The sequence below is a fragment of the Synchiropus splendidus genome, chromosome 13, assembly GCF_027744825.2.
Source record: "Synchiropus splendidus isolate RoL2022-P1 chromosome 13, RoL_Sspl_1.0, whole genome shotgun sequence".
Lineage (NCBI taxonomy): Eukaryota > Metazoa > Chordata > Actinopteri > Syngnathiformes > Callionymidae > Synchiropus > Synchiropus splendidus.
Window position 1 is genome coordinate 837938 of NC_071346.1, and position 25724 is coordinate 863661.

Genomic DNA, 25724 nt, shown 5'->3' on the forward strand with positions numbered 1-25724 from the left:
GACCCACAGGAGGGAAGCTTCGGGAAACGCTCACCACGGAAGTTAAGGCCGCATTAGTCATGAATTTTCCACACAGAAACGAAGGCAGTGCAGGGACACAACTTCAGAATGGACCAAACAAGAACATGTTCCAACAGTTCAGTTTAATAGAGAAACAGAAATCAATGACAAATCAGAGCACGAGCACGAGTTTTCTCTCCGAGTCCAGATGATCGAAGGCGTGAAAAGATCATCCTGAACCGCAGCGGGGACGTTAAATAAAGGCAGTGCGAGCAGCCAGCTTCAGCGGCTTCATTATCATTATTATTATGGCCACGTGTTTTCCCAACAACCCTGACTGATTATTTATTGCATAGTTTGAAAGCACTGCAGTGCTTCGCCTCCAGAAAACAAACATCACAGATTGTACTGCAGTCAAACCTTAAGACATAAAAACCCTCAACAGCAGAGAAGTAAAAACACCCTAATAGGAAAGCACTGGTTCAAGGCCACTGATCTTCGGAATCTTTCCCCCACCCCCCTCCTCCTCCTCCTCCTCTTCCTCCTCCCGAGGCTGACGTGTGCAAAACATAGCCGCGCTCTCACCAGTGGAATGATTGGTCTCAAACTCACCCAGCGCCAGTTGCAAAGGCACCTGATCCCAGTGCAACAGGACGGTCAACGTTGGCGCATCACTGCGGTGCATGATGCGTCGCCGTTACGGCCTGCAACTGGACATTACATATTTACAATGGCGGGATTACAAAGCGGTGACTTTACAAGGCAGTACATTGGACAGTGCAGCGTCTGGTCGGTGCCGGGGCCTGACTAGTGCGAGACTTTCTTCAGCTGAGCGGACAACCAGTCCAGTCCTTCATACAGGCCGTCGCCGGTGGTGGCACAGGTGGACTGGATGTACCAGTGTCTGTTGCGCAGCGTGGGAAGTTTCAATTTCTCTGTGATTTCTGACGTGCTCATGGCGTTGGGAAGGTCCTGACAAACAAGAACAGAGCCCATTAGATCAGTGGCCGCTGAGCACGTCTTAAAAACATTCAATGTTCAAGCAACAGTTTCATCTTTGAACTCGAGTTGACACACGTCACACACGACACACCTGAACTCCATCAACCTGTTCCTCAAAACACTGCATTTTCAGGGCATTAATCCTAGCTCAAAACCCATCTCCTGGTGTCCTTCAGCAGCTGTGTTGTCCAGCAGTTTGCTTTCAGTCGTTTCTCAGAAGGAAGCTGTGTTGATGTTTGTACAACTCTGATCTTCATTTTCGTCAGTTGGAAGACAAACACCAAGTGTCTACATGAGTGGACCAACACCTTTTTACAACCCGAGTAAGACAGTAAACACCAGCGAGCGCATCTGAGGAAAGGACTTCACGCCAGCTTCACTCCAACCTTGCACTCTCATAGCTCATGACAGGCGTCAACTCAGACATGTTACTCATGGTCAAAGGGTGGTCTTCTATAAACTGCATGTCCTGATTGGAGGGTTTGTGTCGCCAAACAAACATGACCCCTCAGTTCAAAAGACGCTCACCGCGAATACAAAGTAGCACGATGGACTGCAACAGCACAGGCAGCTGCAGTAGTTTTGGACCAAAGGTTTCAATGAAATATCTTTCTCTGGTGAAGCACGGTGTCAGTTTCAGAAGCAACTGTGCTCAGTGCTGACCCCTTGCGACGGACGTCTGGTTGAAACGCTACCATGTGTGATGACGGTCCAGTACATCATCCAAAACTTGATCAGTTTGCATCAACCGCGGGGGAGAATTTCACCCAACGGAACCATGACGTGGCCAAGGCTCTCTTGTGACCCCCCGGAACCACCACACATCCGTGCTGTACCTGTTTGTTGGCAAACACCAGAAGCACGGCGCCACGCAGCTCGTCTTCCGCCAGCATCCTCATGAGCTCGTCACAAGCCTCACCGATCCGCTCTCTGTCGTTGCTGTCCACCACAAAGATGAGACCTGGAGGAGGAAACAAAGGGATTCATAAACGACATGGATGGTTGGAGGCCTCCAGCCAGACACATCATCTTCAGCCATTTCTCATGGAGGTTTCCGCAGCAAGTGCACCTCCATCGTCACCTTCATCAACGTCCTCATCCTCCCTGGTCACAGGGTCCGTCCTCTTCATGCCCTGCCTGACCACATGCCTGTGGCTGGTCCCCTCTTCTGCCCTGGACGGGCCTGGTGTTTGCTCCCCACACACGTGCGACACATCTCTTTCAGAACCACGTGAAGCATGTCAGAGCGAACGCACTCACCCTGTGTGTTCTGGAAGTAGTGACGCCACAGCGGACGGATCTTGTCCTGACCACCCACGTCCCACACTGTGAAGCTGATGCTCTTGTACTCGACGGTCTCCACGTTGAAACCTGGGCAGGGACGGCACCGTTGACATTCGAGTCCAGAAGTGACTCACGCGCCTTCACGCAGGACAGTTACCAATGGTGGGGATGGTGGTCACAATCTCGCCCAGCTTGAGCTTGTACAAAATGGTCGTCTTGCCGGCGGCGTCCAGACCCACCATCAGGATCCTCATCTCCTTCTTGGTGAACATTGAGAAGAGCCCCTGAAATATGTTCCCCATGGCGACTGGGGACTCGGTTCTACTCCCGCTGAAATGACCTGGAAAACAGAGAGTGAAGGGAAAGACAGGCCACTTTCAGTGAAGATAGGTGCAGCCAGCAAATACCACACTTCTGGTTTGACCACTCCGACTGTGACGAGCACGATGAGTGTGCGCGTCAGCGCCAGCGAGTCGGGCCAGTTCACTATCTGATTTAACGTCTTACACACACTTTTCGTTGCAGCAAAGACACAACACTGACACGATTGTGGCTTGGATCCTTGTGTCAAGGAGACACACGAGGGTTTGGTTTGAACCCAGGAGTGGTGCCACACAGCAATACAACACGACGTGATGACGAGCCGAGTCAGAATGACGTCTGACGTGTTCACCGCCACCAAACTACAACTCGCATGCAGACCTCGAACCAGACGCGTCGCACGAGCAGACGACGACACCGAACCCCGCGATACGGTGTGTGTGAGGAGCACCTACGGCCGGTGCTGTCACCGACGCGGCCCGACTGGTTTACACGCGACTTCCAGCGGCCACAACAGCCGCGCGCGGCTCGGTGCGGGGAGGCTAGCTCGGTTAGCCAGACGGCACCAGTCGGCCAAGTCGAGTGGAGACGGTTTAAGGCTTCGAAACAAAGTTGACATGACTCCAGAACAAACACGCGAAGTCAACGGGAAGGGGTGAAAGAAAGAGTCGGAGACACTCACACAGGTGCTGGTGCGCTTCCTGACGACAGGCGGTGCCGTCCGTCAGCAGGAAAAATGGCGACGGAATGACACGTCAGAGGTTCCGCCCGGTGAGGAAAGCGAACGCTCCTCCTGCGCTGCGCGAGACACTGCAGGATGGAAGTGACACTGACGAGCAAATGCTACACCTTCCGTTTGTAAACCAACCTCTCGGTCCACAATGAAACACGCGAGAAGAATTTAATTTTTAAAAAAATCAGATGTTATAAAGAATAAGCTTCCTGTCTCAGATTGTTTTGTCTTTTTCTTTCCCTTATTATTGACTACATTTCACATTTTTGAAATTGTATTTGTACCATGAATACGGTATTTATGCACGTTTAGTTTTGTTACTGACTTTTGTTACAAAGTCATTGTACATATCGTATAATAAATCATTATTAAAATTAATTTAAAAAGAGATCCTCAAATGTAGTCGATTACACTGAAATATTAGTTTAACGGGAAGTTTTTTTTCTGATTCTGATTCAGTAATTAACGAGGATGAACAGTTTAGGAGGAAAAATAAAATCATAAGGAAAAATAACCCCTAACTCTAATATAATGCGGAGGGCGTGGACAAGTTTGAAAGTGTTCAATGTTACAGAACAAACAATGCTGGTCATAGTCAACAAAAATGGCGCCGCACCTTTCCCTATTTTATTATTATTTATTTTTACTTTTTCAGCGCCGTGTTATTATCCTGCCCATGAATAAGAAACTATCGGCGCATTTAAGCATCGAATAGTGCCTGTAGTGGATCCCTGCTCGCCGGTCAGATCCTGTGCCGTGGCAGCCGCAGCCCTGATGGGGGCGCTGGCGAGTGGCCTCCGTGTCATTGTGGCGGCTTGTAAAACGCGAGTCATAACTGTCTCACTTTAAAAGTGCTTCAATCCTGAGAAGCAGTTGTTTCCAAACTTCCACTTCCTTTCTTTTCACCCCGGAGCGTCATTGTGAGGCCAGTTGAATTTTAACCAGGGTCAACTATGCCTCCTGCCCCCAGCAGAGGGGGCAGCAGGAGGGGACCGGGGCAGAAGATCAGCAGGGAGGGGGGCGGACTCGGCGTCCCAAGGACCACACAACTCTAATGTGCGGCTCCCTGAAGCCCCTCCTCACTCTGCTGAAGCCGTCGATAACGCTCATGAGTCGCGGAGATGTTGGGGCCCAGCAGGTGCCAGCCACAGAAGACCAAGCATTCGGGACCATTGTATTCTCACCTGTCCTTCCTTTGGCATCTGCAGTGGCCAGTACCATCATGGACCACTTCCCTCCACCAGGAACATCAGAGCTTCATTTCCACGGAGACGGCCATCATTTAAAGACAGTGTTTCATATGGTAATCTCCTGTTGTGGGGAAAACAGTGGCATCGAATCCCTGCTTCATGTGGCCATATGAGCTCCCGCCTCTGGCTGCAGTAACATGGCTTGAGCTGTCTCACCTGGTGCTCGTCGGCTGCCTGAGCAGAGGGGGGCCAAGCCTGAGGCCTGAGGCCCACGTGAGGCCCACGTGAGGCCGCTGTGAGCCCCTGATCTCTGGTCATGAGCTCCTCCAGTGCCAGGCCCGAGCATCAGCTCATCAGACAAGAACAGGCGCGTGTGTTTATTCACGACACGTATTGTGGCTTTCTCACCCCAACAGTTCAGGTCAGCGATTACATTCTCCATGATATTTGACGATGACATTTAAAATGAGCAATAATGGGTTGGTCTTTCTGTAAAATGTCGTTTCATAAATGTAGGTGAATGAAAAAAAACGCTCGGCTATTGTGATTGTGTTCAATATGATCGAGAGAAGTTATTTGATGCCACTGATTTACCACCAGGGATTGAAACAAACGTGGCTGAAAATGGCTGTGAAATGTCTTTAGATTTGTCTCCTGTTGTGGATTATTTGTGTCTCTTTCACCGTCCCAAACAGAAGCAGCTGTTGCTACGTAAGACATGGCGAACACACGGATCCTGTTCATAACTGGATGCTGGAAGACCCGGGTCTTTGCTCTGAGGTTGGAAACTGAAGACATTAAACTCCGATTGTATCGTCTCCGTCGCTGCTCAGCGGAAAGCGCCTACCGTATCAGGGTCCGAAGGCGCCGTGGATCCAGGAGGTCCATGTGAATCCAAGGCAGGGAAAGTGCTCTCCATGAAGATGGATTTGCCTCTTGAGGGGGGCAGTAGGGGGTTTAAATACGGCCTCCAGAAGGCGCACACACAAACACACCAGAAAATAACATTCGATTGCTTTTACATATGCTCGAGTGGCCACACACACACACACACAGGTCTGCGCTTTATAAACCTCCTCCTCTTCAGTTATTATTTGCACCTGGAAGCAGGCGGCGAGTCGGGCGAGGAAGCCCTGGACCCGGGACGTCAGCAGGAGCTTCGGCACCTGAGAGGCGGTTCACCAGGGGCAGCCAGAGTCACGCAGCGTTCTTATGACACCGACCGGCCACTAGGGAGCCATTGAGGTCAGATTACAGGTTGTGAATGGAGCACAGGCTGCCAAGGGGTCAAAGAGACTTCGCAGCAGGAAGTGAGTGTGGAGCTCAGTGGGGGTCTCGCTCCCCACCAAGACGAGGCAGAGGAGGGATAAAAAACCGCTCCGTCAGGGGCCTGGGAATGTGAGGCTATCTGAAGTGTGTGTGTGTGTGTGTGTGTGCGTGTGTGTGTTGGCGCTCAGGTCGATACAGCCACTTTCACCAACATTGTCGCTGCCATCAGGCCTTCCGACGGCTCATCCATCATAACAGCCGCGGTTATGAAACCCACCTCTGTCGTGGCACACACTGCTGAGAGCGTGGTACAAAGGCTGGGATTTGGGCGAAACTCGGACGGACAGGCGTGGGATGCCTCCCTCTGCGTCCCGTGTCCCGGGAATATAGGTCGGGCAGGGACCCAGAGGAGGAGCCGTGCGGGAAACAAACCCAACATTATGACCAGGAGCTGCTCGCTTGCCATGAGGGGATGCGTGCTGGCAGCCATCGCCACTGGGCACCCAACCGCACGCCTCGCACAGTAGGGGGCGCTCCAGCGAGAGGTAACGCGGGGTAAAGGACAAATGTGCACCAGTGCAGGCTGCCAATCGCCTCCTTAAAGAGATTCCCAGCAGCCTGAAAAGGTCGTTAAGGAGATTTACATAACATTTTGCACTCCGCCCTGGCAAGGCCCCCGCGGAAGTGCCGGCCCATTCCCAAACTGCTCTTGTGTCGGGCTAGTTTAGCCCGGAAGGCTACTCTGACAAGCATGCGAGTCACAAAGCATCGATGTCCACGGAGGAAAAGAAGTGAAACGCTGACTCTCACGTGGTTCGACCCAGGGGCAGGGAGCCGCTGGCTTTTGCCCGGCCCGAACTGTAAGTGCTTTTATTGTGAAGGAGTGGCTCTGTTCTGAGAGCCTCTGCGCTGCCTCACAGCTCGGAAGCAACAGGCCAGAGCTCACGTGAAAGCGACTGGGTATCTGCGACCGAACAGACACACCAACCTCCTGCGGTTGTCACAAACATGGCTCATCCAAGTGCGACTGAAGCGGCCCGTCATAAGAGGTGAAGTGAGGCCTTTAAATCACCATGACTGGTGACTGAGCTCTCTGACTCTGTTCCCTGCTCCCCGTCACATGGCCTCCCGAAACCCTGACACCCAGCAGCACCCAGCGATTGGTTGAAATACGACCGATTTTCCAGGAGACGATTGAGTTGGACCAGAAAAGGCTCCGAGAGGGTGGAGGAGCCGTGAGGGTCATGAGAGGGGGATGAACCCCGGATGGGACTCGCGGGTCAGTCAAGGCCGTGCGTCTTCGATGCCAGGGAAGCGGATTTCCAAGTAAAGAAGCCCCTCATTGAGCGAAGACGTTTCAGCTCGGGGACAGTCTGACAGCAGCAGCTGCTCTTTGAATCGTCTGCAAGATGAAACAATGGCAGGGATCAAGACAGAGGGCTTTGAAAGAGTTTGTCTTTGCCTCGCTGGGCTGGTTTGAAGTTAATGTTCATGTTTGCTGTGTATACAGGTCGGTAAGTGCTGTCCCTCCCCGAGATAAATCTCCCTGGATCCCAGCTGAGGAGACATCAAAGAGCAAATATGAAGCTGCTTCACCTCTGGGTGGGTCATCATCCAGAAGCTCAGCACCAGAGCAGCGGGCCCGTCTGATCTGCAGATGCAGCTCTCCGTCCGTCCATCCGTGACTCCCAGGACCAATGGTGAGTCTTCCACCAACAGCAGAGGGGGCTGTGGAGCACGTGCACCCCTGGTGGTCCAGGTGAGCTCCACAAGCTGGAACTGAGGCTGCATGAACGTGTGAAAGGCAGCGTCGTGCTGCGGTTCTTGGCCTCCCTGACTGCTCCATTAGTGTCTGCTGTGTGTGTGTGTGTGTGTTACCTGACAGCGCACCTGTCTGCCTCGAGGCGGCGGAGTCCACAGCCTCTCATTTCTGGCTGGCACTCGTGTGGTAACGCATTAGAGGCTTGTCCTCGTGCTTTATTGAAGGCCTCCCACCGGCTATTTGACACTCCTGACAGGGTCAGAGGTGCTGGGCCGCTCACGCTGACAACACGGGAGTCAGAGGAAGGCCGTCGCCCTCAGGGGCCCGGGTGCACCTCCCGGATCCGCTGGATGCTTGTGACGCACAGAATGAACCACGGGGAAACCGCTGAATCCTCTGTGATTCCCAAATCAAATCCCACCGTTGCTCCTCTTTCGACCTCTCAGTCTGAGCGAGTTGGTCTACGACCGAGCGAAGCGTCTGGTCAAACCCTCCGCCTCAGACAGAAGGGTCTGGGCCCAGCCCGAACACATAGGTTAGGACTGAAGCCGCCCGAGTGGGAGAGAGCCACACAATGATTTCTAAAGTCTCAAATCCTTGTTAAGACCCTCCATCATTCAAACTAAACTGGATCACACCAAGAATCTCCGATCCCATTATCCTGTCTCAGATCCTCTAATCCCTCGGCCATTTTCAATTGCTCTCTTCTTCCCGTTCCAAATGGAAACTGTTTGGTTGTCCGGCATTGGAACGTTGGGAATTTGTCCTCCCGGTGAATAGAACGTTACGATGCTGAGCAAAGCGCGAGCAGCTTGAGGGGCCAAGACTCCACCAAGCAGCAAACTGCTCTCTGTGCGACTCCTGGAGATGATGTTCTCAGGAGCTCATTGTCGAGGGATTTAGCATTCGTAGCACAGCTCAGTATTTTTAACTCAAACACCACCAGCAATCCTCCCAACATGAGCCCCCCACCCCCCACGCTGCTCAGGACGCTCCAATTAGGGGCTAATGCTAACTATATTAACCCAGAGCCCCCTCCTTGGCACACCTTTATGAGGGGACGGGCAAAGGGGGCTGGGGTTGCCTCAATAAAAACAACACTAAAAAGCAATTACAGTGCTGTGAAGAATGGGACTTGTCAGTAATTTGCTGTCTAAAGAGCGAGGAGATTGCAGGTCTGGGGCCGATTGGAATTCTGAGCCTGCAGTGTAGTGTGGGAAAAGCAGTGGGAAGGCAAGCACCACCCTTTGTGAGGTAATTACTGGAACTAGCGGAGGCCAGCGCCAGTCCCCGCTAATGATAACCCCGCGCCTCTCCCCGGCTCCTCACCTAGTCATTGATACGGCCAACATCGCGGGCTGAGACTGATGGAGACGTCCTCGCTCACAACTCACACATTTGGCCGGAAATGTTTGCAGACAAATGAACCGGGCCACGGCTGCTAGCTGGGCTAGCATGTGTCCGTTTGAGGCGATGCAAATGAAACCTCCCGCCGCTTGTTCTTCACTGGAGAACTGTCTACTACGCTCACAGCAGCTACAGTAGCTAATGTCAGCTGCAGCTGCTCGTGCCATCTGAGCTATATAAGTGGACTTTATAGCACTGTTTTGTTTTGTTGTTTCATTCGAGTGAAGGTTCATCAGTCTCGCTAGCTCATTCCTCATGACATCACATGGCCTCCTTCGATGGCACCAGCACTCGACTTTTCTCTGATCCTTATTTTGCTTTGGTGCGACCTACACGGTGGACGATTCACCCGGAGCCAGCGCTAGCCAGCGCTAGCCTGTAGATTCCCTTTGAGCTCAGAATCAGGAGCCATGCTTGTTTTGCTCTTCAGTAAAAGTACTTCACTGCCTCCCAGAGAAGTGAATAAAGTGTGTTTTTAGGTCTTAACAGGGTGGCAGATGCCCTCCACATGGTGCGGTCCAACTCGGATGAGACGGGAAGGACCTTCATGACCGGCGACCTGACAGCAGCTGCTGCTCAGCGACGACGACAGCGCACCCTCATGGTGACCTGCTGAGTGGCTCTGGTGTGTGTTCTCGCCCTCTCATCTCACCCGTTTGACTAATGTTCAGTGCTAAGTACAGAGGTGGCCAAGCTCCTTTGTGGCTCCAACAATACAAACAGGCACTTCAAAAGGGATCAGGCTGCTCCACAGGTGTCACATCTCTTGTAATGACGGCTGCTCTCCTGCCAGATCACCCATCATCCTCATTCAGGGCGGCGGGCTTCGCACCTTCCCCTCCGGGCTGTTAACAGGAGCCCGTACCACCGTGATGATGAGGAGAAGCTGTGATGTTTCAACGCGGCCATTAGCGCCTCACGTGGAGAGGGTTGGCCTCCAGGTGAAGCGGGTCATCTCCCAGGCGCAGCAGCCAGTGCCGTCGGAGGCGGCAGCCTTGGCGGGGTGAAAGTCTCGGCTCAGAACCCAGAAAGAGCGCTGTGACTCCTGCGAGTGAGAGGCGGCCGCGTCTCTCTTCAAAGGTGCCCACACACTCGCCTTTGACCAGCCACATTCCTCGCAGCTCCATCTCTGCATCCAGCCAGGCCGGACACATGAAAGGCCCCTGGGAGCCCAGTGAAACTCACCTCGCGGACGGGCCAAACCCCTCCCCCCACCCCCTCCAGGGGAGGGGACATGCAATAACACAGGGACACTGATTGCTATTAGGCCCCATTGTCTCCCATTTATATGGTTATGGGGCGCCACCGCTGGCCGCGTGGAAGTTCTCACAGACAGGATGCCCTCGCTGAGCCCACACTGGCAACTATCTGCGAACAATGTTCATCTCACTTGGGTGTAAAGCAGCTCGCAGGGTCTGTCGGAGAGGGCCGAGGGCCCGGCGTCGCTGCAGGCCCGCCGCGCCCCCTGTGATCCGCTTCATGTCGCGGCCTTGTTTTCTCTCTTTCAGTCGGTGTGAAAAGTGTTAAAGGTCGAGGTGTGGAATGAGCTGCTGACAACCTGAGGCAGGCTGGCCCTCAGCGGGCTCCTCACCAGTTCCTCTCCATTATCGGGAGTGAGCCGGAGGAGTGAGGCGGGTCGGGCTTCGGCTGGACTCTGGAGGGGACCTGCATGCATCTGTCTCTGGGATAATGGGGTTAGATAGCGGTGAGACCCCACCTCATTGTTGCCGGGCTCAAAGACTATCAGGGGTGCCGAGGCTGAGCCGGCAAACTGGTGGGCTCCATTCACAGCCCGGCCCTAATCTGTCTTCAGAGCCAGCTTCCCTCTGCAACAAAGCCTGGTCCTCCTCTGAAGCCCGGCCTCGGTCCTAACGGCATTAAATGATCAGGAGGCGCATCGCCGCCTTCCAGTCATGAAAAACCTCTTATTCTCCTAAAGAAGAGCACTTTCACGATTTGACCCCGAGCTGACTTTTCATGTGTCCCTCTAAATCACGCGCACATTCAGGATCCACCTCAGGTGTAGGACGCAGAAGTCCGTGTTTTCACGATGGTCGCTCCTCTCCAGAAGCTCGGTGCATCCACTTGAAGAGACACAACATGTCTGTCACCTCTGAGCTCCTGCCCCACACATCCTGGACAAAAAGATGGTTATTTTCCAGAAAGAATCACATCCAAAACAAAGCACAAAAACAAATGGCTTCTAGAAAGAGTGAATGTGAAGGGCGTCCGTCCATCTCACCGGATGCATTCATTTGGTGTTGCCCTCCCAATTGTACGTGAAATCGCTGACAGCTTTACAGTGTACCACCCCGTGCATTAGTTTGATGTTGCTCTGGCCTCAGAGCAGAAAGCTCTTCTGATTTTGACTCTTGAAAACAGATGCCACTGTCTTCACTGGTATGGAGGAGGCGTTGAGCACAGACACTGCTGAGAGGAGTGGTCAGCTTGGACCCGCTTTATTTCACTGTTACAGAGTTAAGAAATCCACTACAGTCGGCAGGAAACAGAGAGACGCTGAGTGAAGAGTCACAGCTCCTCTGTCAGTATGTACCTTTCCTGACTAATATGTACAAGGCGCAAAATAAATAATTATAAAAAAGGAGAAAAAAGAACAACAACTTTGAGGGAAAACACGCAGAAACTAGCCTGTACAATACTTTGGATTTATCCGAGAAGCAGATCTGGGCAGTCAGTCGGTGGAGCTAGCGTCTCACGTCCGGTCATTTCAGGGGCCCAGGACGTGAGACGGCAGAAGCCTCCGACCATCAACAACATCATTCTGCCCCGAGCACAACTACAACTCACTACAGCAACGCTCTCATCTGTACACTGAATTAGTCAGAACTTCACATTGAGAACTACCTCATAGTTTCTTTCACAGAAAGAATGGATGCACGCGAATAAGACGTCGTGTGGAGGGACCCGATCACAGACGTGCTCAGCAGCGTGAAGAGAATCGCTCCGTGCCAAGCTAACACAGGAGCTGTCGCCGGCGTGTTTGGTCCATGTTTCACTGCAGTTCAGGGGAAGCCACGCTCCTGGTCACGCAAGGCTGACACCAGAGGGCGCTAAATAAATAAGCCTTTCTCACCTCTGCTAATACTGACACAAGAAGAACAGGCGTCTGCCTTCTGGACACAAGTGCTGACTTTGATTTGTGGAATCACTTTTGGTGTCTTTGGTTCTAAATCTGGATCGTGGCCACTGGCGAAGACGCTCCGGGAACAGCAGCAGTTAGCTTAGCGGGTACATTCAGCAGCTCGGTCGGAACATTCTCCAGCTCCGGCGGACTGGCTTCCACGTGGGGCCACGTCACACCTGAACTTGGAAGCCTCTCCTCCTGACATGTTCTCTCAGCTTCACAAGATTCCACTGTCAAGTGAGGCGCCCCGAGGCATCAGTAGAGGGCGCTGTGTCTCGAACAGCGGAAACACTTCTCCATGGCAGGAAGCCCAGCTCGTCTCCGGCTCGTCTGCTGAGTCAGCGTGGGGTCAGCGCCTGTGGATGCTGCTGCAGAGGCTGCTGCACGGAACACCTGCCACAACTCGTCCACACAGCTAAAACCATCGAAGACAAATAGTTGCGATTAAGTCAATGGCATTCGGCGGCACACATCTGAGGACGACAAAGGTTTGTTGCAGGTCGCGGCACATTTCGAGGCGTGGTGCGGCGCCTTGACCAGCGCTGCCAGATCAGCATGCTACAAAGTGAGTCATGAAGTTTGCCGTGAATCTTCCTCAGAGTCTTGCAACAGCAACAGAAGGCAGGGAAGGAGGACGCTCTTCCGCAGCGCGCTCCGTGGTGAACGCTGCCGCACCTGGAGTGAGTCGTCCCTGCTCAGTCTGCGATGTGGCGGTCGGGACGGCCCGACCCGGCTGAGGGAGACGGCTCCTGGCAGCCTGGGTTACTTGCAGGTGTGCACGTCGTAGACCCGCACACACTCCTGGCAGCTGACGTAGCAGCACCAGTGGAAAATGCAGTGGCACTTCTCCTTCCTCCTCTCGGTCCGGGTGTTGTGACCGCGGCCGCAGCAGAGCAGGTCGCAGCCGTCGATGCCGTGGGACGTCAGGTTGCAGACGCGGTCGCGGGTCCCGAAGGAGCCGGTGTCCGGGTTGGGGTCGCAGAAGTTGGGCGAGTTTTCGTAGTAAACCAGGTCGTGCTCCGTCGGAGGTTTGAAGTAGTTGTACTTGGGCCTCAGAGTCTCCACCCAGCCGCGGGACTCCTTGTGCTTCTCCACCACCATCTCCGACGCGCTGTCGTATTTGTCCTTCAGGTAGTCGCCGATCACGCGGAAGTCCGGCTGCGACCACCAGCAGGTCTTGACCTCGCAGCTGCCCGAGAGCCCGTGGCACTTGCACTTCAGGAACACTTTGTCGTTGAGGGACTGAGGAGGAGAGAGGATGTGTCAGAGATGGTGGAGACATTTACACCCGTGATAGAGGAGAATGTTTGACAGCGATGAGGGCAGCGAAGAAGCGGCTGACACCAGGGCGGCTGCTGTCGATCCAACCTTCCTGAGCCGGACAGCTACATCCCTCAGCACCCAGCTGCAGTGGCTGAGACCGGGGGTGGAGTGGGGGTGCTGCTGAGGTCAAACAAGGGCCCTCAGAGAATATCACGGTGCAACAGGCGCATTTCCACGTGGCGTCCCACGATCGAAATGCAAATTCCTAAACAAAGCAAAACCAACGTGGAGTCCTCAGTTCCACCTGGGGTGTCGGGTGCTGGAGCCCAGCCACCCGGGGCCAGAGGAAGGCTTCACCCCCACAGTGGAGTGCAACCTGTGCAGCCCACACCAGCAAGGCGGCGGTCTAGTTTCCTGTGACCTTACAGAGGTCGGCAGGGTCGTTCTGAGGTCCGAATGTGGCCCCAGGGCTCCGTAATGACTGCCGCTCTTTACAGCCAGCACCCTCCATCATAAAAGCCGAGCCGCTCTCGTGCCTCACAAGCGTAGAACTCACAATTCTCCCGGCCTCGTTGTTGTGGCGGTTCATGGCCGACCGGGCGTCCGGCCGGTTCTCCCTGGCGTCGGCAAACTCCCGTGACACCATGCTCCCGAAGTCCAGGTCTTCGCTGCAGCCGCCCCACTTCCAGCCCTCGCCGGGGGGGCCCTTGTGGCGGGAGTCGCAGCCGCAGATGGTGGCGGAGCCCTCGGCGCAGGCCCGGGTCACGGCGAAGGCCACTCCCGCCGAGGCGATGGCGTGAACGAAGGCCGACTCTCGCGTGGCTGCAGGGGGGGGGAGAGAGAGGGACTGGTGAGACACAGACGTTGGTGCTGAGGCTGCACCGAACGGCCGCCGTGACGCTGGAGTCGGTAGCTGGAGAAGTGAGTCACTCTTGGTTGAATCGTCGGCATGTGTTCAGTCTTGTTTCGTGGCCACACCACAGAGACGATGAAAGAATGTGACTGGAGGTCAGCCAGCAACCTGTGCGAGGTGTAGCCACCCCACTGATGATCGCTCCACTCTTCATGGACCAAACAAGGAGTTGCTGAGGACTGGCTCACTGCCCAGGGGCCTCCAGCCTCTCCACAACCCTGGTCACTCACTCGGCAGGAGACTCTCCCTCCTGCGCAGGAGTTTACAGAAGATCTGAAGAGCCAGGAGTTGCTTTGGATCCTCATGGTTTGAGAGTCAGACAGTCTTCAGGAGACTCACCTGCCATTTTATTCATGTCGCTCACTTGTGTTTTCTATTATGGATCTTCAACTGTTGCAGTGCACTGATGCTGAGACTCATCCATCCATCCACCCATCCATCCACCCATCCATCCATCCATCCATCCATCCATCCACCCATCCATCCATCCATCCATCCATCCATCCATCCACCCATCCACCCATCCACCCATCATCCATCCATCCACCCATCCATCATCCACCATCCAACATCCACTCATCATCCATCCATCCATCCATCCAACCATCATCCATCATCCATCATCCATCCATCCATCCAACCATCATCCATCATCCATCCATCCATCCATCCATCATCCAACAGCCACTCATCCATCCATCCATCCATCCATCATCCAACCATCATCCATCCATCCATCCACCCACCCATCCATCCATCCATCCATCCATCCATCCATCCATCCACCCACCCATCCATCCATTCATCCATCCACCCATCGACCATCCATCCATCCATCCATCCATCATCCATCCATCCATCCACCCATCGACCATCCATCCATCCATCCATCCATCATCCAACATCCATTCATCCATCCATCCATCCACCCATCGACCATCCATCCATCCATCCATCCATCATCCAACATCCATTCATCCATCCATCCATCCACCCATCGACCATCCATCCATCCATCCATCCATCATCCATCCATCCATCCATCCATCCTCCAGTTGCTGGATGCTACGTCAGTGTGGTGGCTCGTGCGCAGCTTCATGCTCAACGTCACTCGTCGAGCCTCTGGATGCGGCCAGCGAGGTCTTTGTCTCCCTGCACATAGTTGACTCGTGACTCAGGGCCATCGGGATCTGAGCAGAGATGAGAGGAACAGACGACCCTGACAGGCCTATAATTAAGAGACTCAATTAGGCTTTTGAAAGGAGAGCAAGCAGGAGTCAGAGCTGGGAGACAAGACGTTCCTCCTGATGGAGCAGAAGGAGGAAGAGGGTGTCGTAATGCCCGCTGACAAACAGAGCAGGAACATGAAAAGAGCAGAGATACTTGGGAATGTGACTTGTGCCTGTTCCAGTCAGGAATAAAAGAGAAGAGAAGGGAGGAGTGTGGAGCGAGTCAGAGCTCCTCCCTTCCAGCAGGTTGCAACCAGTTGGAGGACTAAAGGGCATTAGACAGAGCGATGCTGGTGCTGAAGCCAGCGAGAGGCCAGAGGTCCCAGGAGGAGCGGAGCCACGGCCACGCTGCCGGAGCCTCACCGTGGGCCCGGATATGTCATATGAAATTTGCCCGGCAAGTTGAGTCATAGCAACAGGGAGGTATGCGCTGGCTGGACCCTGCTCCTCGGCAGACGGGGAAATCCCTATTCACAAGCTTTAATAAAACAATCTAAAGGGCGTGTGAATGGGGAAGAGCACTTCTTCTCCCGCTTAATCTCACGGCTGCGGCGATATTGTGCCGGGAGCGGCGCCCAGCAGGGAGCGGGGCGAAGGTCCCCCCATCAAGCGCCCGCTCCGCCTCACCCCTTCTTTCTTCCTGCCCAGAGTTAATGATACTGTTGTGCGAGCTTTCCTCCCCCAGCACCCAGCCACCGTCCCAAAGCCTCCTCGTAAATAGTTACACTTTCTCATCCTCAGGTCAGAGGTCGCCACCCCCGTGCCCTGACCTCTGTCACGGAGACCCTGGCCAGGGTGGATCAGGTATGTCTCCCCCTCAGCTCAGTGTTGGGAAGGAAGTCCGGCGCGGCCCTCGGCACCTGCGCGCCGCCGACACCTGCGCGGCCCTCGCACATTCCAGCGCGGCGTGTTTTGACACTTTATTTAATGTCAATGAAGGAGTGCTGATGCAGACGTGGCCCGCAGGGACGGCGGACGGAGCGGGGCGTGGAGAATCAGGCTGAGTGGGGGGGTGTTATTTCCTTCTCAGTTTTGCTTTGTCGTGAACATCCAGCTGTTTAACTGAACCCATGGAACCAAAAGGTATGTTCATCATCATAGTTCCATCATCTGCCATGTCTGATCTGGTGTTGACGCTCTCTTCAGTTCCTGTCTCACAGTACCACTCCTCATCATCCGCCATGTTCTGTTCCTTAACTGGAGCAAAGCAGGTGACGGGACCCGGCCGGCGCCTCCCTCCCAACATGGCCGCCTGAACGGGCCGGCGCTCCTCATCCGCTTCCCTCTTCCCCTTTCCACCCGAATTAGGGGCGAGCGACGGGCAACAAAGGCCGCGCGGCGCCGGCGCTTCCTTTCAGCCGTCGGGGCACAGAAAGGCAGGAGGAAGCCGGCGCACCGCGGGGTGAATGGCAGACAAACAGACACCAGCGCGCACAATGGCTCCGCCGCCGCGCCGACAAGCGCCGGCATCAATCACCTCCGGTGGAATGGAAGGCCTCGGCGACGGAGCCCTATCAAAGAGCCGGAGCCCCCGAGTCACTCTGCCTGACAAAGACACTTAATCCAGCCACTTTGACCCCTCACATTATGAAGGCTCTCACTGACCTTAATCCACTCCCAGTGATTTAGTGCAGCGCAGCAGCCGCCTCCTCTCCGCCGCGCCGCCCACCACCAAGGATGGGCGCTGCGCCGGCCTCCTGCACGCCTCCAGACTTCATCAAAAGCTACTCTCCTCGCTGACCTCTCACCTCCCGCCGTTGACGTCAATCCTTTTCAAATTAAGGGGGAGTGTCCTCACAGAGCCACCGGGGGCCCCGGGGCCCACCTCAGTGACGGTGACGGGTGTCCCCACAGATCCACCAGGGGCCCCGGGGCCCACCTCAGTGACGGTGACCGCTGTCCTCACAGAGCCACCAGGGGCCCCGGGGACCACCTCAGTGACAGTGACCGGCCAAACACTCGCAGCTACTGTCTAAACTGAGGAGTTAGCTTCATTCATCTGCCTCCATGTTTGAGTCTCCTCAGTCGTGACGCCAGGAATGGCTGCCCTCGCCGGGTGCAGCCGGGTCTGGACCCAGGTCTGGACCCGGGGCTGGTGGTCTGTTTACATGCCTCTGTCACGTGCAGCCACCCACCAGCAGGGGGCCCAGTTTGGCTGGAGAGTGACGTGAGTTGGTGCGGTACCCGGGCTGGTATCGTCCGTGGAGCGATTGGTACCAGGCCGCACAACAAACATTGAATTATTAGCTGAGTCTGAAGGCTCTTTTATTTTGAAAAAAGGCCAGATTCTCTGAGTTAAGCCTCGGTCACTTGAGAGCCAAAGAGGAAACAGCCGTTTCTTTGCGAAGGGGACGAGACAGAAGAGCCCACGACTTCCAACAATACCAGGAGTCGCAGGTTTATCGCGGCCGTCTGCCGTCACTCCCTCGTGGGACCGTCTGGTCGCAGAGCAACCAGCTCAGGCCTCCCGCTGACTTAACCGTACGGTGACTTCATATTGGGTTTTGTGGTGTATCTGCATGCTATTTTGAAGGCATGTTTAAACGTTACCATGGCGACCGGAGTCAGAGAGCATGTCAAGCGCCGCCGGTCTGTGGTGATGAAAAGGTTGGGGACCAGTGGTGCAGAGGAGAGCAGGACGCTGCTCACCTCCCACCACTCTTCACTCCCGTCACGGCGACCATCACCGCGTGGTTCTCCGCTGCAGCCCAGAGCCTGGAGCTGGAGCATCTGATGTCTCAGGTCAGGGGAACCAAGCGGCACCTGACAAAAGCCGAGCTCGGCTCAAAGCCGCAGGAAGAAAAGGCCCATTCTTCTTCTGCACGGTTGAAAACGTGTTGATTTTTCTGCTTTTGTCGCTGTGTGTTTTGTATATTGTGGATTTCTGCAGCCTGAGCCCATAATTGGAGGAGAAATTGACGGCGCAGGAGTCCATGATTCATGGTGGAACCACGGTAACTAGACTCTGCGCAGCAGAGGGGATTCCCTCCTTAAGAAAACGGAGCTGTGTTTGAGCAAGGATCTGGGCCAGAGTCAGGAGCGACGCAGGCTGATCTCACAGAGCAAACAAGAGAGACTCTGCCAGTCAGAGCCCAGCCGCGCAAGATGAATGGCTTCTGAGGTGATGAGTCTTCAGACGGTGAGCTTAGCCTCTGTTGGTGGGATGGTGCAGCGGAGGGAACGCATCCTCCTCTTTCTTCCCCCAGTTAGACAGTTGGAATTCACACGTTTGTCCGTTTCAAGCATTTCTGCAACAGTGATGACCCTCCGTTCAGAGCGCGGGCCTTACCTTTGTCCAGCACCGGCCCAAAGATGGCCAGGTTGTCCTCGACGGTGGTGCAGTTCCAGCGCCGGCCTCTGAACTGGTGCTGACACTCCTGGATGCCGATCTTCACGCCCTCCGCCACGCTGGCCATGATCTCCAGGTAGTTCCGGCAGAAGCGCAGCTGCTTGGGCACCAGCCCCGGGATGCTGCCGCAGAGGATGGGCTGCGTCCCCAGGGCCGAGTACTGGTGGCCCACGGCCAGCGACCTGCGGGCAGAGAGGCCAGGGCAAGACTGTCACGCGCTGTCTGAGGGAGCCGCCGCCGCCTCGCACCCTGCTTCACCCGCCCCGCCTCTCCCCAGGCTGCCACCCAGGGCCAGGACCCCTTCTTTCTGAGATGAAAGTCCCGTCTCAATAAAGCTAAGCTGACCAGCTGCACAGCGCCACCTGGTCCTCAGGTGTGGCCGCACGTCCCAGAAGGTCCAGCTCCTCCTCAAACATTTTCTCTCTCAACCGTCCTGACATGAACTTCTGTGACTGAGGTCAGTTCATCAGATGGACCGGTCCAAAAGTGACAGGGGCTGGTGAGCTGTTCTGGGGGAGGCCCGCCTCTCGCCCGCGACTGCTGCCACAGCAGGTGGGCGACAGAGAGGGACATTTCTAATGGTGTTGCCAAACTGTAATGAAAAAATAGCAAAAATAAAGGTTATCATTTTTATTTTAGTTCATTGTTTCATTTTTTTTTGTATTTTAATTTGCCATTTTACATTTCAGGCTTCTAATTTTCTGAATTATCTTTTTATTGGAGCATTCATTTAATAATAATCCATTATTATTAGTATAATAATAACAATAAATACGCTATATTAACAACAACAAAAATATATTATTATTATTATTATTATTATTATTATTATTATAACAGTAATAATAACAATAGCTAAATATGAATTACCATTCAACACACACCTCGACCCTCAATAAAGTACATTTCCTTTTTCATTCCAACAAAATTGCAATTCTGTTTTTCTCTTCTCTTCCTTTGCTAAGTTCCTGAACAGAGACCAACTCTGAACATCTATGGTCTGGTGAGAAAGGGACCCATGCACGCGGTGTCGGTGGCTGCTGCGCCAGCTCTGCTCCCCAGCCGTCCCCCATCCGTCAGAAGACTAACCACTAACAAACTGCTTCTGCAACTTCCTTAAAGACTCGCACAGTTTCGGCTCTTCGCTCTGACCCACGTCATGAAAGTGACAACATTTCTTCCATTGTTGAAGGATGTTGAGCTACAAAATGGCTCCTTATATGAAGGTAAAAAAACCACTGTCGCCGTCAGCGACACGCCGGCAGGACCGCAGCTCTGACTCCTTCTGTGCCTGGTGCTTGCTATAGAAACATGGAGCCACCAACTCAGCTCAGAGAGTCAGGTGCGGCGCGTCTCATGACGTAATGGTGCTGTTATTAAACGTAAACCATTATGGCTGCGCTGGATTCCTGGAATTCTAATCCCAAACTAAGCGCTCCTCCAGACTCCACCCTGATTTCAGTGCTTTCCCGCCAGGTCACGGCCGCATCACCTGGGTGAGTCACCAGCTCAAGAGCGTGTGAGTCACGCGTCGGGACACGGACAGAGCCCAGGGTTGCTCCTCTGAATGTATCCAGTGCACGGCTTTAATGCATATTTCAGCAAGCCCCAGCAGGGAGCCGGAGAATTACCACTTTACTGGAGGGCCCCGGGGCCTTGGAGCCGACTTTGACATCAAGAGAATATGTTTGGGAGAAGGAATGTGCGGCAACCTCCAGGTATTTATCTTGCAGGGCGGGGGCGGGGGGGGCGGGTGTGTCATGGCAGGTTGAGAGGAGACAGACAGCAACCCGTCCTGGTGGGGACCAGCCAAAGCTCACTCCCCGTCTCCGTCCATGAGAAGCCAGGGGCCCCAGGAAGTACTCTGAGTCTCCCCTCCCACAGAACTGAGTGGCTTCAACCTTCCAACTGGAGTCGTCACAACACCAGCGCTCCCTGTTTCAAAATGGCTGCCCGATAACCACGTCTGATTTGAGCACCGGAGGACCGCGGCCGGTGACGTGAGACTCAGAGAAGCAGGTTCCCCTGCTGTTAGAAGCTGGTTCTGCTCTCGTCTTGAAATTTAGACTCCCTTTTGAAGAAGAAGCTGTAGAGAGGTCAGTGAATAAGACCACCAAACATGGTGGTCCAGGAAGCCCTCCGTCACATCCAGCTGAACTGAACGACGTTGCTGACGTGTGTCCATCCTTCCTCATGTTACGTTCAACCACATGCCTGTCGCAGCGGACTGTACTCTCTCATGTCCACGCCAAAGGATCTGGACGCGACAGTGCAGTCAGCACTGCTGTTATCGTTGGGTCCAGTCGGGCCACAGCCAGGCTGGATGTAATGCAGCGAGTCATGTGGCAGGGCGAGTCCCGTGAGGGTCGGGTGGTGCGTCCCGTCCACCGAGGTCCGGGCCATCCTGGGTCAGGAGCCAGGAGGAAGCAGCTGGCCAGGCTCTGGCTCAGCTCGCACCATATCATCCGGCGAAGTCGTGAAAAGCCACAGCACAAAGGTTCGTGTGGCAGGATGTGTAGGAGAAATGAAGGCCTTCCTGAGAACTGGCAGCGGCCAAACTCATTTGGGTCGGTGTTTTTCAGCCTCTCAGTGCGGAGCCGCCGGCTCTTTATGGGGCTTCCCTCAAGCTGAGCATGTAATGAGCCTCCCATCACGCCGCCACCAGGGGAGCGTGCGCCACGCCGCAGCTTCTCACACATTCACTGACATGGGAAGCACTGCAAAAGTGATTTTACAGCCTGATATCTCATTCAGGGCGTCACAGCGGGTCGGAGCCTCTGTCCCGCGCATAATGAAGGCGGGGATTAAGCTCTCATGAGTTGGGCAGGTCGACGGCTAATTGCGGGCTCGGCTGGCCTCAGATGGAGCGCAGTGTTGGAACGCAGGCCAGCGAAAGCCTCCAATGAGGACGCAGGCCTGCGCTGGGAGTCAGGGTTCCTGAGGTCGCTGCCCCCTCGACGCTGACTGAGGTCAGCCTCAACCCCTTCACTTTACTGAGGGCGAGGGACGGCGCTGAGTCAGCACCTCTCCTTCACCCTCCAACTCAAGAACTAGCTCCTTCTCCTTCTCTGCCGGCACGGGGCGAGAGGGAGGGACACCCTGGACAGGCTGCCAGAGCACCGACCGCCACAGCTGCAGCCAGCCTCAGTAGACAACAGGGTTCAAGTCCACTTTAAAAACACAAAACCTCTTTCTATAAAACTCACACTCAGTTAGCAGACAAATGTTCCCGTCCCTCCTCTGAAATCAAGAGTCACAGTGGTCCTGACTCCCCTGGACGTCAGTGACCTGCTGTCCACAGTCATGAAGGGACTGAAACGGAAAGCTCACACTGCAGGCAGATCAAAGGCACACAACCCTGCACCTCCTTTGGAAACCGCTCTGAATGAGAGGTTTGTCAATCCACCACTGGACTCAGCCGCCTGACTCTCAAACTGTGGCCTCCAACTTAGGGGCTTCAAATGACAAGGAAGATCCACCAAGAAACGGACCAAACGCGAGCTCGCGATAGTCTTCAGGGAGATTTGTTCGAACTCAATCATCATGTCATGTCTCTGAACTCGAGATCACCTCAGAAAACAGGAGAGGAAGCGAGTACCGTACTGCACCGAACACGAGCGCCTCAGAGCGCGCGAGAAGACCAGGTTTCTGGAGTCACGCTCCAGTGTTTTAGAACCTGTCCATGCGAATAAATAACAGGAGATATATAAAGCGCGTATGTTAAAAATACAGATTTGTAATACACGAGGTGGTTTGGCTTGAACTGGCCTTTAAAGTTAGTTGGAATCGTCACCGTAAAATAGAGACTAAAGCCGCCGTGCAAAATGATTTCGTCATTAAAGTGGGAACAAGCCGGAGCCCTGCGCGGACACACACACGCACGCACGCACGCCCTGCACCTGCCGCTCGCACCGATCGATAGATCTGGACCGATATGAAACCAAGCGCGTCAAACTTTGCGTTAAAATCCAACTTGTGGCTGACGTCAGAACTCACCACCAGATGGGATAACCCGCCATGGCACGCGCGAGTCCGCACAGCAGCAGCAGCAAGCAGCCGCGCACCACCATCCTGGCAGCGGGCTCCGTCCCTCCGTCGGCGCGCTCAGGTGCGGGGCAGGGCTGCGGCAGGACGCGGCTGCGCGTGGCGCCACTCAGGAGGCGAAGATTGAACAAAGTTGAGAGCAGCGTTGGGACCCAATCAGCAGGTGTTGCCACGGGGGGAATTCTGCTGCCTCTGCCGTCAGGAGGGTTGCGCGATCCCTCACACACACACACACACTCGCGCGCAAACACACACGCCGCGACAACTTTCAGAGCAGTCGGAGAGAGAGTGGCAGGCATGAGCGCGCGTGTGATGTATCGATCTCTATATCTATATCATGTGGTGTAGAGGGGACGGGAGGGCGGCTGTGAGGGAGGGAGGGAGGGTCTACACAGACGGCGGGACCCCCGCGGACCGTAGCTATAACAACCTGCCCGGATCTCACTCCTGCGCTTCAAGCGTCTGAAATGCAGGAATAAATATGTGTGAATTGCTCCTCGGCGCTTCGCCACACCAATGACGGGACTCACGCGACACCGCGCGCCACTCTGTTACAAAGAACGTCCACTGTGTCGATCTGAGAAGGTTTAACAAAACAACAACACTATGTTCATTTTAAACACATTCACTGTAATGAATCAAGCGGCACTTACTCAGTTGAAGGCAGATGTTCAGATAACTGAAAAAAAAGGCAACATTTCAGTTTGTATTGACCTCTTAAACATCTTTATACATTTGTAAGCGACATCACGTGTCCTCCAAGGAACGAACAAAGTTGTGTTTACTGTGCTCTGATCCTGATTTACAATACAATTTATTACGTGTATTTCACACTGTCGAGGCACATCTTCCCGCCTGAACGATCGCTTCCTGCCGCCAACTCTCTCACCTCCAAATCACTAGTTTTCCTTCCAGCTCGCCGCTGGTTCCGTCCGCCAGTCCACTTCGGTCCGATTCGGCGAGCAGCGCGTCCCAGCGTTCAAGTGACACAACGGCTACCTCTAGTGGCTGTGGAGCGCAACTGCAACCGCCAGGGAAAAGTGACGTCACTCACTCATGCACGACGAATGAGTGACGTCATGTACCTGAAGGATGTTCGCAAGCTCAATGAGGCGCGCTGACGCCGCCCTCATCGACGTCGCTCCGTTTCACGGTCCATTTTTAAAATAGATTTTATCACTGAAGCCAACGGGCGTGCACAGCTGCATGACCGCCACTAGATGGCAGCATCGGAGCAAGTCACATCAACATCGAAACAGAAATGTTCCCTCAGACCTTCAAAAGTTTATATATTTAATATTTAATAAGGTGGGAGTCGATTAAATAATATCTAGTTAATTAGAGAATTTGTGATTCATTAACCGCAATTAATCCCTGTTTAATGGTGTAAGAATGTTTGCCACAAGAAGCCACATTCTCAATTGGAATGAATTTGTTTTTTTATTATTTAAATTCAATGATTTTGTTGTTGTAGTGATCGTTCAAGTCCCACCACGACTTTCTAATTCATCCATTATGAGCAGAGAGACATTTGCTATTAAAAACAGTAGTGACCCAAGTCTTGTGAAGAAGAATGAACTTACATGAATCAAATTCTCCGTTACATTTCCAGCCATTTACTGATTCGTCAATATGGAGCGGCTCAATTCTGAGTCTGCTTCTCAGTGGTTGTGTCCAGTTCTGAACTTGGTCCGCGCTTCAGGCGACGTCACAGAACCCGGTGACCTCTGACCTCGGCCGCAGAGAGAGCTGTCCAGACAGAGACTTGAGAGGAGTGGATCCTCTCACAGGTCGGAGGGAAACGTCTCCTCTCCTCCCGGGCCCCACCAGAGGAAAGAGTCTGGACACACCTGGAAACAAGTCATCACTTTCCTTCCAGCGTCTCCACGCACCATGGGAAAGTCAGGCAGCGTTATCTGCAGGATGGGCATTAGCACAGGCGTCGACGCCGCCTCTTCGCCCTGATAAGGAGTCTGTCCTCCAGGTCCGAGTGGGGCTGGTGGACATGACGCCGCAGGTCTGGCCTGGATCTTCTCTCTGTCTCTCAATGCAGACGTGACTCAGCTTTGATTCCAGCTGCAGGAAGCATCATGGGACTTGTAGTCCAGCTCTCCCAGGACACCTGCGCCCGCTTCCCGAGTCCGTCTGCAGCTGGAGAGAAAGAATGAAGGATGAAGAAGAAGTGGCTGATGTGAGGGGAAAACTGACCTCAGTATGATGACACATCGCAGTTGAAATCATGAACAAAGGACCAGCAGGTCAGTCATTTTTCTCCTGGTATTCATTTGGAGGGAAACAGAAGAAACAGTCAGACGCACGTCTTTCACCCCGAGGGCCACATGAGTGCTGCCTGAGGGCCACATGTGGCCCCCGGGCCGCAGCCTGTCCAGGTCAGACCTCAGGTCGCAGTCAGCAGAGGGCAGTCCAGCGGATGACGCTGCTCCAACACCCCCTGCTGGTCAGGCAGAGCCAGTGGCCGAGAGACCAAAGCAGAGTTCTGCTCACGGCTGGCCTGTAATCCTGCAGCTAAATCTGAGGCTGGACAAACAGGAGGCAGGCAGCTCAGGAGACGCCCCTCCATCTTCTGGGCAGTTTTCTGCTTCTGAGGCTGGAAGCTCCCGCTCACTGAGCTGACTCCCGCAGCAGGACTCACGTCAGGGCCTTACCTTGATTATTTTCCATCCTAATGACGGTGCTTCATAATAATGACAACAGGTGGAGCCAGCGCTTGGGTTCCTAAAACAACACCTTCCCCGGGGCTCCCTGAAGACAGAGCCTTTCCTGAGTCTGGAGCAGCAGCAGCAGCAGACCTT

At 54.2% G+C, this 25724-nt stretch overlaps 2 protein-coding genes across 3 annotated transcripts; both read right to left on the minus strand.

Moving 5' to 3' along the window:
- Positions 1–94: 94 nt before the first annotated feature.
- arf1 (ADP-ribosylation factor 1) lies at positions 95–3405 on the minus strand. 2 transcript variants are annotated; one of them, XM_053884053.1, is made up of 6 exons: positions 3290–3405; positions 2444–2626; positions 2263–2373; positions 1839–1963; positions 770–972; positions 95–710 (listed from the first exon to the last, which is right to left on the minus strand). In XM_053884053.1, exons 2-5 carry the CDS (start codon positions 2586–2588, stop codon positions 808–810), a joined length of 546 nt encoding a protein of 181 aa, XP_053740028.1. In that variant the 5' UTR covers positions 2589–2626; positions 3290–3405; the 3' UTR covers positions 95–710; positions 770–807. The 2 variants fall into 2 exon arrangements, with proteins under 2 accessions (XP_053740028.1, XP_053740026.1); XM_053884051.1 differs by having other exon boundaries at positions 96–972.
- Positions 3406–11936: 8531 nt separating this feature from the next.
- wnt3a (wingless-type MMTV integration site family, member 3A) lies at positions 11937–22937 on the minus strand. Its single transcript, XM_053882764.1, has 4 exons — positions 22864–22937; positions 18808–19049; positions 13933–14198; positions 11937–13355 (listed from the first exon to the last, which is right to left on the minus strand). The coding sequence occupies exons 1-4, from the start codon at positions 22935–22937 to the stop codon at positions 12876–12878; spliced, it is 1062 nt and encodes a 353-aa protein (XP_053738739.1). The 3' UTR covers positions 11937–12875.
- Positions 22938–25724: the final 2787 nt, after the last annotated feature.

Excerpts from the sequence above, each read along its gene's own strand:
- arf1 (XM_053884053.1), bottom strand. The coding sequence starts at position 2,588 with ATGGGGAACATATTTCAGGGGCTCTTCTCAATGTTCACCAAGAAGGAG. Across the intron at positions 2,374-2,443 it reads GACCACCATCCCCACCATTG|GTTTCAACGTGGAGACCGTC; the intron begins GTAACTGTCCTG and ends GTCCCTGCCCAG. Across the intron at positions 1,964-2,262 it reads CTACTTCCAGAACACACAGG|GTCTCATCTTTGTGGTGGAC; the intron begins GTGAGTGCGTTC and ends TTCCTCCTCCAG.
- wnt3a (XM_053882764.1), bottom strand. The coding sequence starts at position 22,937 with ATGGTGGTGCGCGGCTGCTTGCTGCTGCTGCTGTGCGGACTCGCGCGT. Across the intron at positions 19,050-22,863 it reads GCGGGTTATCCCATCTGGTG|GTCGCTGGCCGTGGGCCACC; the intron begins GTGAGTTCTGAC and ends CTCTGCCCGCAG. Across the intron at positions 13,356-13,932 it reads ACAACGAGGCCGGGAGAATT|TCCCTCAACGACAAAGTGTT; the intron begins GTGAGTTCTACG and ends TCTCCTCCTCAG.